General features: G+C 40.9%; 1 protein-coding gene across 1 annotated transcript in view; it reads right to left on the reverse strand.

Moving 5' to 3' along the window:
• ccz1 (CCZ1 homolog, vacuolar protein trafficking and biogenesis associated) overlaps positions 1-15,925 on the reverse strand; it is a 67,894-nt gene extending 51,969 nt beyond the window's left edge. The window contains exons 1-9 of the mRNA XM_059653872.1: positions 15,802-15,925; positions 9,986-10,072; positions 5,986-6,079; positions 5,191-5,288; positions 3,238-3,331; positions 1,545-1,622; positions 264-311; positions 77-160; positions 1-18 (exon numbers count right to left, since the gene is read on the reverse strand). The exon at positions 1-18 is cut by the window's left edge and continues 95 nt beyond it. Of these exons, the coding sequence (XP_059509855.1) occupies positions 1-18; positions 77-160; positions 264-311; positions 1,545-1,622; positions 3,238-3,331; positions 5,191-5,288; positions 5,986-6,079; positions 9,986-9,999 (528 nt within the window). The 5' untranslated portion in view covers positions 10,000-10,072; positions 15,802-15,925. The remainder of the gene's footprint in view (positions 19-76; positions 161-263; positions 312-1,544; positions 1,623-3,237; positions 3,332-5,190; positions 5,289-5,985; positions 6,080-9,985; positions 10,073-15,801) is intronic.
• Between the last annotated feature and the right edge of the window lie 427 nt (positions 15,926-16,352).

The following is a 16,352-nucleotide window of genomic DNA, read 5'->3' on the forward strand; positions in this document are numbered from 1 at the left end:
CTCATATCCCTCCCAGAGCTAAACATAATACTGCAGTCAAAGTCTCACGAGTAATAACTAAATTTAAGGATCCTACCCTGTAGAAAAATTTCTGGATTCTCTGTTGCAGATGTTCAACGCCTCCAGCCTCCAAGGATTTTGCGAAGGTGCCATTGAAGAGCTGAACGTGAGGGAAGACCAGAAACAAATGTTAAGCCAGGAAAATCTGACAGTAAAGAAAACGAGTATCAGAAAACATGTAGGAAGTAGCCGATCCACATCACCTTGTACATACAATAGCACTGCTGGATCACTGCCCCATAAACTGTGTCCTGAAATGGAAGCATACGTTTCTTTACAAAAGGGCAGCACCAAGAGGATTACACACAATCTTTAGTACAGAAACTGGCCTTTCACCCCTACTAGTCTTAGCTAGTGTTTACGTTCCATGCAAGCTTGCTCTCAACCCTCTTCATCTCGGCCTAACAACACATCCTTCAATTTCTCCAATCTTCCCCTTAAATGCATCTAAGCTGTTGGCCTTTACCAACACCTGTACTAGCAGGTTCCACATTCTTATCACTCTCCAGGTAAAGAAGTTTCTCCTGAATTTCATACTAGTTTTATTTGTGATAGCCTTTTTACTGGAGGCACTAGAATCGATCCTTCCACAAGTGAATCGGCCTTCTCTACATCTACTATCTCAAACTTTTCACAATTAAAAAGATCTCTGTCAGGCCACCAGTTTTCCCTTGTCTAGGTTTAAAAACAGTACAATTTTCACAGCCTGGCCCTTTTTACAGTGACAGTAGGAACAGAAGGAGGCTATTCCGTCATGGCTGATCTGTTTCTCTTAAAAACTACAACAGTTTTCACTACAGGTTTATCTGAAATTTAGGATACAGAATTGATTGACAGTGAACATCCATTGTACCTTCTACTACAGAAGGGAGGCATTCAGCCCACTACGGTTGTACCGGCCCTGCAAACTTCCTTTCATCTCTTAAAGGTCAGGGAAACAGTGTAGAAGTGGTAGCGACACTAGACCAATCATCGAGAACCTCAGGCTAACTTTCTGATAGATGGTAAAATTTGCTTTTAAAATAAAATCTAGAATTTTTTAAAAAAAGCTGTTTTAATGGTGACTATGTCCATTGTCGATAGTTGAAGAAGCTTATCTGGTTCACTAATGCCTGTTAGAGAAGTAAATCTGTATCCATTCATGTTCTGGTCTACAGGTGACTTCAGATCCATAGCAATGTGGTTGACTCTTAACCGTCCTCTGAAATAGCCCAGTGAGTCAATCAGTTCAGGAGCATGGAGGGAAGAGCAACAAATTCAGCCTTGCCAGCAATGCGCATATCCCATACAAGACCAAAACAAAACAAAACTATAACGTTGGGAATTCTGAAATGGGGCTATTCCTACAATCTTCGCTGTCATCTCTAATATCCACGAGGTCTCCATTTTATTTTGTTTAACAGACGTTGAGATACTCAGTAAAAGATTTTGCGATATAATCTAACTCTCTGGCTGAAATAGACCATGAGGAGACTCTGACTAACCAGTAACTCATCCTCCTGGTATTCCGGGACACGAGTTCCATCCTTGTTCAGCTTTTCAATCATAGGATTTGACACCACCTGGGCTCAGGAAACACAAAGGAAAATCGGAAATAAAGCGATGCCAAGGTGTGTCAACACAGCCAGCAGGGTAAATGTGCACTAAACAAGACTGTATCTACATTTTGGTAAAACAAACAAGCGCAGGACTTATACAGTTAATGGTAGGGCTTTAGGTAGTGGTGTTGTACAGAGAGACCTCAGGGTTCAAGTCTACAGTTCTTTGACAGTTGCAACACAGGTAGACAGGGTGGTTACGAAGGCAGTTAGCACACTTGCCTTCATTGCTGAGGCCACTGAGTATAGAAGATAATAAAGTGTGAAGGTGGATGAACACATCAGGCTAAGCAGCATCAGAGGAGCAGGAAGGCTGACGTTTCGGACCTAGACATTTTCTGATGAAGGGTCTAGGCCCGAAACGTCAGCTTTTGTGCTCCTGAGATGCTGCTGGGCCTGCTGTGTTCATCCAGCTTCACACTTCATTATCTTGGATTCTCCAGCATCTGCAGTTCCCATTATCTCTTTTACCACTGAGTATAGAAGTTGGGATGCCATGCTGAGATTGTGCAAGATGTTGGTGAGCCACTTTTGGAGTTCTGCGTACAGTTCTGGTCACCCTGCTATAGGAGGGATTAATATTAAATTGAAGAGGGTTCAGAAAAGATGTTGCCAAGGCTGGAGGATTTGAATTATAAGGAGAGGCTGGATAGGCTGGGAGTTTTTTCACTGCAGTAGAAGAGGTTGAGGGGTAGCCTTAGAGATGTTTATGAAATCATGAGGAGCACAGATAAAGTGAATAGCAAAGGCCTGTTTCCTGCGATAGGTGATTTCAAATCTAGCAGGCACATTTTTAAGGCAAGATGAGAAAGGTTAGAAAGAACCTGAGGGACAACATTTTCACACAGAGGGTGGTTCAGATGTGGAAGGAATTGCCTGAGGAAGTGGTGGATACAGATGCAGTTACAACATTTAAGAGATATTTGGACAGGTACGTGAACAGGAAAGGTTTAGAGGGATACGGGCCAAATGCAGACAAATGGGACTGGGTTAGTTTGTGAAACTTGGTCTGCACGGATGAATTGGACTGAAGGGTCTGTTTCCAACTGTATGACTCTAAGAGTGGGAAACTGAAGAAAGGATATGTGCACAGTAAGCACTGGCAAATCACAGAAATAAATAACCAGATAATCTGTTCTACGGATTTTAGTTAAGAGATAGGCCAGAACATTGAAAAGAACCACCAACTCTTTCTCAAATGATGGCCATTGAAATCTTTCACATCTACCAAAAGTTGACAGCAGGGGCCCTAGTTTAATGTCTCATCTGAAAGACAGCACCTCCAACAGAACAGCACTCCTTTAGCACTGCGAGTGTCAACCTGGATTATGGGTTCAGGTCTCTCATGTGGAATTTGAACCCATGATCTCTGGATCCAGAGGAGAGACCTGGGGAGAGATTTTGCATTCATCCAGCCCTTGGGACAGCCAGTCAGGGCTTAACAGGTTGAAACGGGTACTTGTAAAAATATAGCAGCCACAGCTCAGTCTTGGTTACAGTCAGCTCAAGCAAAACAATAGTTCCTGGTGACACGCACCAAACACTGCACAATCTACAAAATTTTCTGGGTAATGTGTACCATAACCATCCAGAAATTCTCCTCTGCTTCGTGAAAAAACTGTCTGTTCTTCTGTGTATGCAAGGACTTTGCAGGCTTGGTGGGACAGAAGGTCCTGTAAATGCAGAGATGAAACAGGTTACCCTGGATCTGTTTCTGTAAAACTTTCAGATGGCAGGTAACAAGCAATTTACTCTCGCTCAAGAACAGCTTACAAGACTTGTAAAACATCAGGATGATTGACTAGATTAAGCCACTGAATAAACTTGCACTTTTACAGTGCCTTTCATAATATTGGGACATCCCAAAGCTCCTTCTAGCTAATGAACAACTTTTTGAAGTATATCACTGCTAGTGTAGGAAATACAGCAGGCAATTTAAGTACAGCAAGCTCCCATGGTAACAATGCCCAATGATCAGGTCATCTCTAGTCAGTGGTGTTTGCTAGGAGATAAATAATGGCCAGAACACCAGGCAAAATCTTACTGCTGTTCTGATAATTTCATGGGATCTTTTACATTCACTCAAGCAGGCAAATGTGGCCCAAGGCTTAACATCCAATCCATCTCTGACAATGCAGTGTTCCCTCAATGTTGGGGGGTGGGGTGTCTGAAATAAGTCATTTAATGTCTGGGGCAGGGATTTGCACTCTCAACATTCTAATTCTAAAACCACTAAGTCACAAAATGCAAGGAGTCATACAGTATGGAAACAGACCCTTCAGTCCAACCAATCTATACTGACTGTAATCCCAATCCAAACTAGTCCCACCTGCCTGTGCTTGGCCCATATCCCTCCAACCCTTTCCAATTCATGAATTTATCCAAATGTCTTTTAAATGTTGTAACTGTACTTGCATCCACCACTTCCTCTGGCCATTCATTCCACACATGGAACACTCCCCTGTGTAAAAAATATTCCCCTCATGTCTTTTTTAAATCTTTCTCCTCTCACCTTAAAATATGTCCCCTAGTCTTGAAATGACCCACACCAGTTAAAAGACACCTGTCATTCCACCTAATCTATGCTCCTCGTTATTGCATAAACCTCCTACACTCCAGTGAAAAAAAAACTCCCATTCTATCCAGCCTCACTTTATGACTCAAGCCCTCCATAGCCAGCAAAATCCTGGTAAATCTTCTCTGAACCTTCTCCAGCTTGATAATATCCTTCCTATAACAGGGAGACCAGAACTAAACACAGCTGCAGGCTACAAGAAAGCGTGGAGTAAAAATCCATTGCGTTTAGGAGGCTGTGTATAAATGAATCCATTGTCTAGCTAATGCTCTGAGAGAACATACTGTATCAATACTCCCTCATGCCCAGATTAAATTAGAACAGCTTCTCAATGCAATACTTTCTTGCACTTTACTGAACCATTGCCCTTCAGAGTGGATCCTCCCTTCCTGAGAAGTAACCACGAGATTTCTAGTGACACTTGCACATTTTAAATCTACCTTTAAATAATTTCTGTTATTAGTTCTTGTTGTTAGTCATTAACAGCCCCTGTTAACAACTATTCACCCCTCCCAGCCTGATCATTAGTAACTCCTTTGTCTGTCCAACTGTCTTTCTCTCTCTCTCTCTTCGGGCTCTATCCTATCGTTTACTCCTTACCCCACCCACCTCCCTATTTTCTGCATATAAACTGATGTTTTCCCAGCCATCATCAGTTCTGAGGAAGGGTCACCGGACCCAAAGCGTTAACTCTGTTTTTTCCTTCACAGATGTTGCTGCTGCCAGACCTGCTGTGTCTCTCCAGCAATTTTGTTTTGTTTCCTGATTTACGGCATCTGCAGTTCTTTCGGTTTTTATTTAATAATTTCTGGTCTCCCAGCCAGATACTTCATGCAGCTAAATACCAGGAGACATTTCTTCCATCACATCAACAGGGAATCACATACTCTAAGCTAAAACACTTCATCGAGAAAGCATTGTTGTTTCCTTGAAACAATTCTGCTTTAAGGCCCTTACCTTGTAAACTGCACGATCGCCTCACACAATCCAACATTCCTAATCTTTTCATTCTTATCAACATCACTAGGATGATAAAACAGAATCTTCTTTTCTTCCTAGGTGAGAAGTTGCAGGTTGGTCAATGATTCACAACTGGCATCTCATTTATAAACAATAATGATTTGCTTCAACATATAGCATCTGTAATGCAGCAAAAGGTCCCAAGCTGCCTCACAGGACTTATCAAACTCAAGCCACATATGGAGATATTAAGATAGGTGATCAAGAGCTTGGTCAAAAGGGGCAGATAACGAGGAACGGAAGGGAGATAGACAGAGACGTGCAGCAAGGGAATTCAGAGTTTAGGGTTTCAGCTGCTAAAGTCACATTCATGAATGGTGCAGCAGTTAATATCGGAACTTCTCAAACAGCCAGAATAAGAAAAATGAACAGTTCTCGGAGGCTATTAAGGCTGGGTGAGATTACAGAAATAAGATGAGGCCATGGAGGGCTTTGAAAGCAAGGATGAGAATTTTTAAAACTGTGGCATGCTTAGCCAGGACTCAAAGTACATCAGCACTCACCCAGAGGTTTGGGTGTGAAGGACACAGTGCAGGCTGGGAAACTAGCAGTGGAGTCAGTCTACTCACTTTTACGGATTAGTGCAACACACTAATATTTCAAAATCAAGCACTAAAGGTGGGGATTCTTTTGATGCTCCAAGTGTTAAATAAGCCTCAAAACTGGAACGGATAGACCAGAGCACAAATTCAGCAAAAAGTATTAGTTATATACATTTTGCTGTTCACCTACCTCACCTTCTCTTGGTCCAAACTTTGGATTGTAAATGAAAAAGCTCAGCAATGATGGGGGATATTGTTTTTCTTGTGCTGTTGTCATCCTGGGGCTAAACAGACAAAATAAAAAGAACAGCAAGATGTAAGGTTCTGCTCATCCAAAACCCTGATTTCAATTCAATCTTGTTTGCATCAGTATGTGGTATAAAAGTTGCATTAATGCACATATTTGTCAAAATGTTCCAGAGTTATAGTGTCACACTTGCACTAGTATCGATGCACCAGTGAGGAAAAAAAACTGGTGCATAAACTCACCAATCACATTTTAAAATGCTGTTATGGTACTCCAATGATATTCTTAACCTGGCACCTCAAACTCTGCCTGCCAGTGACAGACCTAACCAACAATTAATGCATGTACAACTGATTGCTTTAAGTCCATTGCTAAAACTCTACAAGCCAGTTATTACTCAGTGACAATAGATCATAAAAGTCAGTGCAACACAATAATTAATGGAAGACTGAAAAGCAGAGAATTTATGTGGAATATGAATAAAATTTCGGTTAGACCACAGTGAGAGTTACTATGTCCAGCTCTGGATTCCAAACTGTGACAGGATTATGGAGACACTGGGGAAGCTGCCAAATAGATTTACTGGAATGATACTAGAACTGGGAAATTATACCCATCAGGAAACATTGAACAGGCTGTGGCATCTCTCTATACAAAAGAATAAATTAAGAGCTATCCATAGAGGTCTTTATAATTAGAAGTGGGTCTGATAGGATAGATGGAGAGAAGACCTTTCCACTCATGCAGCAGATTAGAACTCAGCACCATAAGTAAGGCAATCATTAATAAATTAGATAGGAAATTCAGAAGAAACTTCTTTAGCCAGAAAGTGGAACTCTGGAAACAAGAAATGACTGAGATAAACAGCGCAATGCATATTAAGGGGATAACACACAAGTGGTAAAGGAAGGCAAGGAACAGGGTAAGATGAGAGGTACAGGAAAAGGCTTGTGTGGAGCATAAAAACCATCAAGTCTGAATATCGTCCCTACATCTCCTCAACCAAATGCCATCATTTTATAGACTTGTAACATATTTTTTAGAGAAGAGCTCCAGCTTTTCCAATTTCTCAACAGTTACAACCTCTAAATACTGAAAGTATTGTTGTAAATTGTTTTAGTCCTCTACAGTGAAATCATGACCCAAAATCCAATAACTGGTAACTCTGGTTCTGGTGGGGTTGACTAGGAAATCCATTAGGAAGGATACCTGTGATAATGTAAAGTTCTGGGCTGATAACTCCAGAAATGTGGGGAGGTTTGTCATTAACTCTCACCAAACAAACAATCAGAGCAGGGTGGGGCCATTCTAGATTGCAACATCCTGGTCAGCAAGCCATCATTCTACAGCGAGAGGTCTCCATAAAAAGATCCTCGAACGCTGCAAGAATGGCTGCAGGTGCAAAAAAATGAAGCACGCCGTCAGGTGGAGAAAAAGTGAAGTGGATACAGCAAGTGGAAAGCCAGTAGGTAATTTCATCACTGTCTTGGCAAAAAGACTGGGTAATAAGGAGTTCACGTGCAGTGTCTCCAGATCGGACACTGCAATGTCTCACGCACAGGAAACACTGAAGGTGCAGCAACGATAGCAATCACAGGTGACTGGCTGCAAAATTACCTTGCTCGCATCCTGAACGGGTATGCACCAAGAGACCTTTTAAATGCAGGTAAAACCTAACTATTTCACCGTCATTTATCGGATCACTTTTAGATTTTTAAGTATGAAACTGGTAATGTTGGAAAGCGAAGCAAGAAACATTTCACTGCTGCACCTTGCAGCAACATCGAAAAGGTGCCACTTCTTGCGATTGGAAAGTCTAAGAGGTCACGTTGTTCTGGAGATGCCAAGTTGCCATCAACACTTAGGAGGTCAACAAAACAGCCAGAGTGACCATGAGCAATTTTGAGATATGGACCGGGAAAATGGGCAAGATGCACCAGCAGAAGGAAGTAAGTCCCAAGTGCCAACTGCTTTTGCAACATTGGCTACAAACTGCACAAGACACTAAGAAAGAGAGCCAGGGTCAGGTCAACTAACCCAAATTCGAAGTTTCTTCTTCAACTGAGCCTGAAAAGTCCAATGAATGTCCACCTTCTCACATGCTGCTTTCTCTCAATGAAGCTATAGAGATTCTCCAGAATCTTCTACTGTGGCATGGGAACACAAAAAACCTATTTGACTGCACTGATGGCCAATCTCTCGCTGTCTGATACCAACACACTATGCAGAAAATGGTTACTCAGTTTTATCAGAGCAAAGTCTCGTCATCTTCAATGCTTTTTATTGTACAAGGTCAATCTCTGGTAACGTGTGAACAAACTGAAAAACAAAGACATCCTTCACATATTTACTGTATCACCGTGTTTTCATTTTTTGTTCCTTAGACTTCAAACGTGTTTGTAGGAAAGTGAGGTTCCATTGGCTTCTTCAGCTATCACGAGGGTTCCATAATGTGATTTTGAGAGTGTGCTCCCTCTAATTTGACTCCTCATGATTTTGCTAGAAACCAGAACTGCACACAAATATAGTCAAACCAAGGCTCAATACAAGTTTAACTTGGCTTCCCTGCTTTTCAACTATGTCCATCTACAAATGAGCCACATGGCTTGGTTTGCTTTTTTATTAAATGCCCTTATTAACGCACATCATTATGATTTTAACTGCTCACCATTAGTGGTTATGCCTTCTGCATCTGGGCCCTAAGCTCTAGAATATCCAGCCCAAACCTCTCCACCTACCCCTCTTCACTCAAGACATTCCTTAAAACATCTCTATTTGGGCAAGCATAAGTCACCAGAGTGAATATTTGATGGCACTTGGTGTAATACTTTGTTTCATGAAGTTCTTGAGACGTTTTATGACGTTAATGACATAATACCAGTATAACTTGTTTACACATTATGACTGGTAGTGAAAAGTATTTCTGTACACCCAAACATGCTCTCCACAAAGTACGTGGCCTTCTTATTCTTAAAAGACATATATATCCTTTGCTCTTTATTAAATAAATTTGTCTATTCTTGTACAATTTAATATCCTGCTCTTGTTCTGTCCTGTATGAATAAACAGAAGACGCTCAAAGACTTGCTGCTTCATCTGTTATTAATAGTGTGTAATTATCATCAATTCCACTGACAGCCACCTCAGACATTTATTGGTTTGACAGACTTTAATGCTACATGCAGCCAGTTTCCTGGGCTTTTTTTAAGCATGAGGGAAAAGATCTGGATGTGAACATGCATCAACAAATTCCAGCTCTTTGACCTGATCACTTTGCACCTGGTGTCAACTTAAACTAAAGCTCTAACCTTTATATTTAATACATTTAAATTAACAAAGAACTGCAGATGCTGAAACATATACAGAAATCACTAGAGAAACTCAGGAGATCTGGCAGCATCTGTGGAAAGAAATGGGAATTAATGGTTCAGTTCTAAAATGTTCACTCTGTTTTCTCTCCATAGATGTTGCCAGGCCTGTTGAGTTCCTCCAGCAGTTTGTGTTTTTATTTAAAATATTTATGCTTTTAAAAACATTGTCTATCCATTTCTTCCCAACTAAAATTCATCAAGGATAGAGCTAGAATTTACTTCTCTTCCTCCTATCTGGCCTCATCCTCTCACCGTCTCTGTACTCCTCCAGCTCCATAATTCATAAGTGATGTGGGCTTCTCAAATGTTGGCTCCCTGTACATCCCCGATTTTAATGGCTTCATCTGCCAAGGTTCTAAATTATGAAATTTCCACCCTAAATCTCTCCACCTTTCAGATAATCCTTAAATTATGCTGGTTGTAAAATGATTTATAAAACACAAATGTTGAAGGTGTATGTAAACAGGCATTTTGTCATATTTATGGATTGAAACAGCGAGGCCTCCTCTTGCCACTATATTTTAATAGTGCTCATTGATGTGTACAAGAGACTGACTGACTTGTACAATTACCTTGTCATCAACATTAGCGATGGTTTGATTCAAGCAGTTTCTCAGTCTTGCTGCCAAAGCACATTATGCAAAGTCTCAGAAAGGCATCTGCCAAGAAAGAGAGAAATTTCAGAACCACAGCTCTAACTTTGCAAAGCTGTTCAGCAAAGTCTTAGTTGGTTTCAACTCGGATACATCTGAGCGAGAAGGATTTTACTGCCAATGACTTTGGAAAGGATCATTGTCGAGGGAACAGCAAGAGCACGATCTGGAGAAGGTGGAGAGAGGGGAGACAATAATCAAGGCATGCTGACAATGAGGAGCAGGCATCAGCCATGGCTTAACACATAGGCCTCGTAAATTGGACTCTGAAGTTCATGAGTTCAAAGCCTATTCCAGATACACACGCACAAAATCTACCTGACACTCTGATGCAGTTATTGTGGGAGTGCTGCCCCAATGGAGGTGCTATCTTTTGGATGAACGAATAAACCGAGGCTCCATTAAACTTCTCTTGTAGATGTAAGTATTCCCATTTTAGAAGAGCTTTGGAATTATTCTTGCTGTCTTGGTCAATATTCATTTGCTCAATCAACAGAAAAAAATTACTTAGTCATTACCTCATTACTGTTTATGGGAGCTTGCTGTGTGCATATTGCCTGTTCCATTTTCTAGATGACGAGTGACTACAATTCAAAAGTACTTTGTTAGCTAAAAAGCAGAGAACAGTGAATGGTGCTATAGAAGTGCAAGTCTGTCTTTCTTTCCATTTTCGTTTCTGTAACTACTGCTTTAAAGAAAGCAAATACACTAAATCTCAAATGTTGACATTATAACAAATTGCCATAGACACAGCAGCAGATTATGTATAATCTTTTAGAAATAGCAAGAGAAGATGGAAACCAAGCAGGAAACAAAGGCTGATGGGGTTCTGACTATATCCTCTGTAGGTTATTGTTAACAAAATTTAATACAAGGCAGGGAGCCAAACATAGTTTGCCTGGGATTTAAACCAATGGGTTTTTATCAATGCTCCAAATGCCAGATTGAATAGTAAGAAAGGTTAAATGCAGGAAGTGGATTTCCTAAAAGCCCTGCAACCACTGCTGGTGTTGAGGCACGGACAAGATTTTAGTTCACAAGGTTGTGGTATAGGAAACAGAAGCAGGTTTGACCAGGCAGCCTCTCAAGCCTGCCTAGTGATTTCTAATGCTGCAGACTGTGGCTCAAGAGACATGGGCAAAGCTAAATATAGAGATGGTAACAAGGTGCTAAGAAACGAACAGATCGGAACATAGTCAGTGAGCTAAATATGTTTATGAATAGCCTCTTTGTAAATGATTTCTATGCCAATGGAAAATGGTTAGCAGCAACTGTCAGAATGTAAAATTGATTAACTTATGCAAGGAGGTTTCCAGTCTGCACTGGGCAACATAAAAAACATTTAGCACAAAGGTTTTCTCCCAGACAGATAACAGAGTGAAGAATGAATTTTTCACTGCATCGTACATTGTATGTGGAAAACTTACATTTATAAATATCGACATCACACACATTATAACACTGCCTACACGTCAAAAATACTTCATTGGCTGTCAAGCTTTTGAGTCATCCTGTGGTTTTGAAAGATGCAACAGACATACGAGTCTTCCATTAAATCCCTCTCTATCTCTAATCTACTCCAATCTGAAGACCCTCTAAAATCTCTGGTCCTCTAATTCTGGCCTCTTGCATGTGCCTAATTTTGATCATTTGACGACTAGCTGCAGGATTTTCAACTGCCTTAATCCTCAACTCTGGGATTCGTCCCTTCTCCGTGCTCTTTATGACACAACTTAACATCAATCTTTTGTACTGAGGTTATGATCATCTAATCTAGGTATTTTCGTTGTGAAGCGCAATATGAAATTTTGTTTTATGATGCTTCTGTGTCCTTACTACAGTTAGAGAGTTTATCGAATGTAAGTTGTTGTTGTACATTACCACATCACTCAAAACACATGACTGCCAGTTGGCAATGGTTAAAATGCAGTCAAATTGTACACAGCAAGTCCTTGAAGATATGTAAATTACTGAACAAACTGTTATTTTGTTTTTGTTTTCATACTGGTTGACTGCAGAATACCACCCACCGGAAAACCCACACCCCTTCTTTGTATTTAAAACTAACTTTCTCTAATGAGGAAAGATTGAGCACATCAGGCTTATATTCACTGGAATTAAGAAAAATGAGAGGGGATACATGTAAAAAAGTCTGAGGGGACTCAACAGACAATAGGTGCTGGAGTAGGCTGTTCGGCCCTTCGAGCCAGCAACACCATTTATTATGATCATGGCTGATCATCCACAATCAGTATCCTGTTCCTGCCTTATCCCTATGACCCTTGATTCCACTATCTTTAAGAGCTCTATCCATCTCTTTCTTGAAAGTATCCAGAGACTTGGCCTCCACTGCCTTCTGGGGCACAGCATTCCATATATCCAGCACTCTCTGGGTGAAGAAGTTTTCCTCAACTCTGTTCTTAATGGCCCACCCCCTATTTTTAAACCGTGTCCTCTGGTTCTGGAGTCACCCATCAGCGGAAACATGCTTCCTGCCTCCAGAGTGTCCAATCCCTTAATAATCGTATACGTCTCAATCAGATCCCCTCTCATCCTTCTAAACTCAAGTGTATACAAGCTCAGTCGCTCCAATCTTTCAACATATGATAGTCCCACCATTCCGGGAATTAACCTCAAGAACCTACACTGCACTCCTTCAATAGCACGAATATCCTTCCTCAAATTTGGAGACCAAAACTGCACACAATACTCCAGGTGCGGTCTCACCAGGGCCCTGTACAGCTGCAGAAGGACTTTTCCTAACTCATCAGGATAGACACTGAAATGATGTCTGCCTTTGTGGGGAATCTAGGGCTAGGGAACACAGATTTATAATGAAGAATTTCCCATTTTGGGTGGAGATGAGGGAGGGAGCTTCTTCTTTTAGAGGGTCATTAATCTTTGGAATTCTGTACCCTACAGAACTGTGCTGGCTGTGTCATTTGAATGTTGAGTCATACAGTACAGAAACAGACCCTTCCGTCCAACTTGTCCATGCCAACCAAGATTCCCAAACTAAACTAGTCCCACTTGCGTGTGTTTGACACGTATCTCTCTAAACCCTTCCCATTCATGTGATATACTTAAGGCTGAAATAAACAGATTCTTGAATAATAGGGGATTCAGTGGTTTTGAAGGCCAGCAGCAATGTAGGGGGCGAGGCCAAAATCAAATAAGCCATTATCTTACCGAGTAGTGCAGCAGGTTGAAGGAACGTACAGCCTACGTCTGCTCCCATTTCTTAAGTTCACTACCAACCCCCCCCCCACCCCACCCCCCGACCGGCCGACTCCCCACCTCTTGAATAAGTTAGTGGGAAAGAACCACTTCAACTACAGGCGAGGCCATGAAAAGTGGCTTCTCTAACAACACTGCACTGGTGCATAGGCTGTGGAGGAGTCTGAGAAAGAGGGCGACAGCCACGAAATTGAATTGCTGAGAAGAAGTTGGGTGTTCAGGAGGCAATGTCTGTTTAGGTCTTGGACTATAAGAACTGCACAGCAGTCTTGATTCAGTTAAGAGCAAGTGAAAGCTAGACATGAGGCTTCCAGCAAGGCTGTGAATCTGGATTCTGCAGAATTCCTTTGAATTGGACACAAATCCATGATATGGATTGTAGCTGCAAGTTGATTCAACTGAGAATTTCTAAGTTGTCAATACGCTTAACAAAACTGATTCTAAACGCAGACTGATTGCTATAGCTCTGAGGATCAGAAGAATTAGGAGCAGGACATTCGGCCCTTCAAACCTGCTCCACTATTCAATAAGATCATAGACAATCTAGCTGTGGCCTTAAATCCACTTTCCTGTTTGCCTCCATTACTCTCAACCACTTTGCTGATCAAAAATCAGGTCAACTCAACCTTGCATATAATTCATTGACCAAGCCTCCATTACTCTCCGGGAAGGGAATTCTACAGATGATTATTAGAGATTAGATCAGAGGATGCATTAGAAAACTGTTGCTTATTTCAAGCACAGTAATTACAAACAGGCCACATCCTGACTCTGGGATAGGTTTTCAGAACCAGTCCATTCTAAATGCACTGCTAAACTATACAAATCAGGGCAGAACCAAATTTGATCCTTAGTGTATGCTGAATCAAGTGGCATGAGCCAAGGACAACAGTGGATGTGTTATGATTGGCTTCAGTGACCCTGGTCTGGAAAAGAGGAAGAAAAGAAACAACCAGGACTCCTGCTTCTCATCACTAATCTGGAAAAGGTGTCAGGATAGAATAAACCCAGAACTGATGTCAAACGTGGTCCCCCAACAAATAAGGAATAAAAATAAAAGATTTGTATTCTGACAGTGCTTTTTGCAACTTTAAGACATCCCAAAGAGTTATGCAGAATGGAATACTTTCCTGAATTGTAGTCACTGCTGCCAAGCAGATAATGCAACAATGTGCACTGAAAGATTCCACAAACTACAATTTGGTAACAACCTGGTAATCTACTTTAGTGATGCTGGTTTAGAAATAAACGTCAATTTAATAACTCCCCTGCTCTTCTTTGAAATAAAGGCCGTGGAATCTTTTAATCCAAAATTCAGAGAACATGTGGGGCTTGGTTTTTGCTACATCCAATAGACCACACCTCCCACACTGGACTCTGATTGTCAACCAAGATTTCTAGTGCTTGAGTCTCCGAGGTGAGACTTAATCCCACAGCCTTCTCACTCAGAGGCGAGAGTGTTATGTACTACTGAACCACGCCAGAGTCATGCCTATCACATAACAAGGAACGGAGCCCCTCACTACCTAATTCATTGCTGCAAATATTTACAGTGAAACAATGACTGCATTTCAAAATGCAAAAAAAAACTGCAACCCACTTTGGGATGTCTTGAACTTCACAATCTAAACATGAGCTCTTTCTTTCATATCAAGACATCTAAAACATCAAGCAGAAAATATTTGGTAGAATTGGAAACGTATCCTCTCAATTTAAAACAAATTGCATTAACACAGCACCATATGTGTCACAAGGCACTTCCCAGCAGCAATTATCTGGCAAAAATGTACACTATGAAACACAAATCGATCTGGGACATACACGAACAAGTTCAAGGTTAAACCATTAAGGAGTATCATTAGTCGTGTCCAAAAATACAAGTCACAAACCTAACACAATCCTAAGGTGTTAAGAACAAGCACAACATACTATCTTTACAAGTTCAGAACTGTTACTTCTGAATCACATTGTCCAATTTTCAGCAATTAATTCACATATACTTGTTTAAAAAAAAGACCCAAAAGGTGCTTTTTTAAAATGAAAAATACATTGAAGAGTAAATTATGAAAGATCTTTCTCCGGTTCCTGCATGATTTTGGTTGTAGGCCTCACTTGATATAAGGCAAAATTATGCCTAATTGTGTAATGTGACTTACCGGCCTTCAATCTAGTCCTAGCTGAACACTTAAAATTCTTATCCAAACAATATATTAATTTTAAAATGCTATATAAATGAATGAAATGGAACATCTTACTAATATGCGCGCACACACAAAGAAACCAAAAATTAAATTACTTTAGGCCTCAGGCTTCCAAGAGACTAAATTTGATGAGCCCTCCCAGCGACAGCGTCAGTTGCCTGGGACACTCCTCAGCATCAATCAGAAAACTGAGACTAAGCGCCGAACAGTCAGTACTCCTCCCACGGGTAAAGTACCGAGAACGTATGATCCTTTCCTTCAACATTTTTAAACATTTTTTTTGGTTAAAAGAAATACCTTTTTGTTTGTCACTGGATTTCGAGTTTGAATTCCTGCAGCATTGCTCTTCCCCGGGTCTGGGAGCTGTTTCTGGGACTCTACAGCACCACGCAGTGGTTAGGGGCACACTTTTGTTTTCAAAAGACCAGATGCTGCTTGGCCTGCTGTGTTCATCCAGCTTCACACTCTGTTATCTTGGATTCTCCAGCATCTGCAGTTCCCATTATCTCCGTATATACATTATTGTTTTTAAACAAAAATGACTTTCTATTTGCTTCATTTTGGCTACCTATCGTTTGAAAATTTTACAAAATCCGAAAATTTCGGTTTCCCTTCAGGTGGGCATTCACAAAATCTTGCAGCAAAGTGTACAGTTCAATTTATAATGTCCCAAAGCAGCACACTTGCATTTTTTCAAGCTTCCTACAGCATCTTTGATAACCTCAAGGTAGCCCCGGGAGCTCTCGATTCAACACGTTTCTTTGGAATTCATCGCTGCGATTTAGGAAACACTGCAGTCAATTTGTGCAGAGCAAGGTCATACAAATAACAATTTGATTCTGACTATG

The sequence above is a fragment of the Stegostoma tigrinum genome, chromosome 23 (genome assembly GCF_030684315.1).
Source record: "Stegostoma tigrinum isolate sSteTig4 chromosome 23, sSteTig4.hap1, whole genome shotgun sequence".
In the NCBI taxonomy this organism is placed as follows: Eukaryota; Metazoa; Chordata; class Chondrichthyes; order Orectolobiformes; family Stegostomatidae; genus Stegostoma; species Stegostoma tigrinum.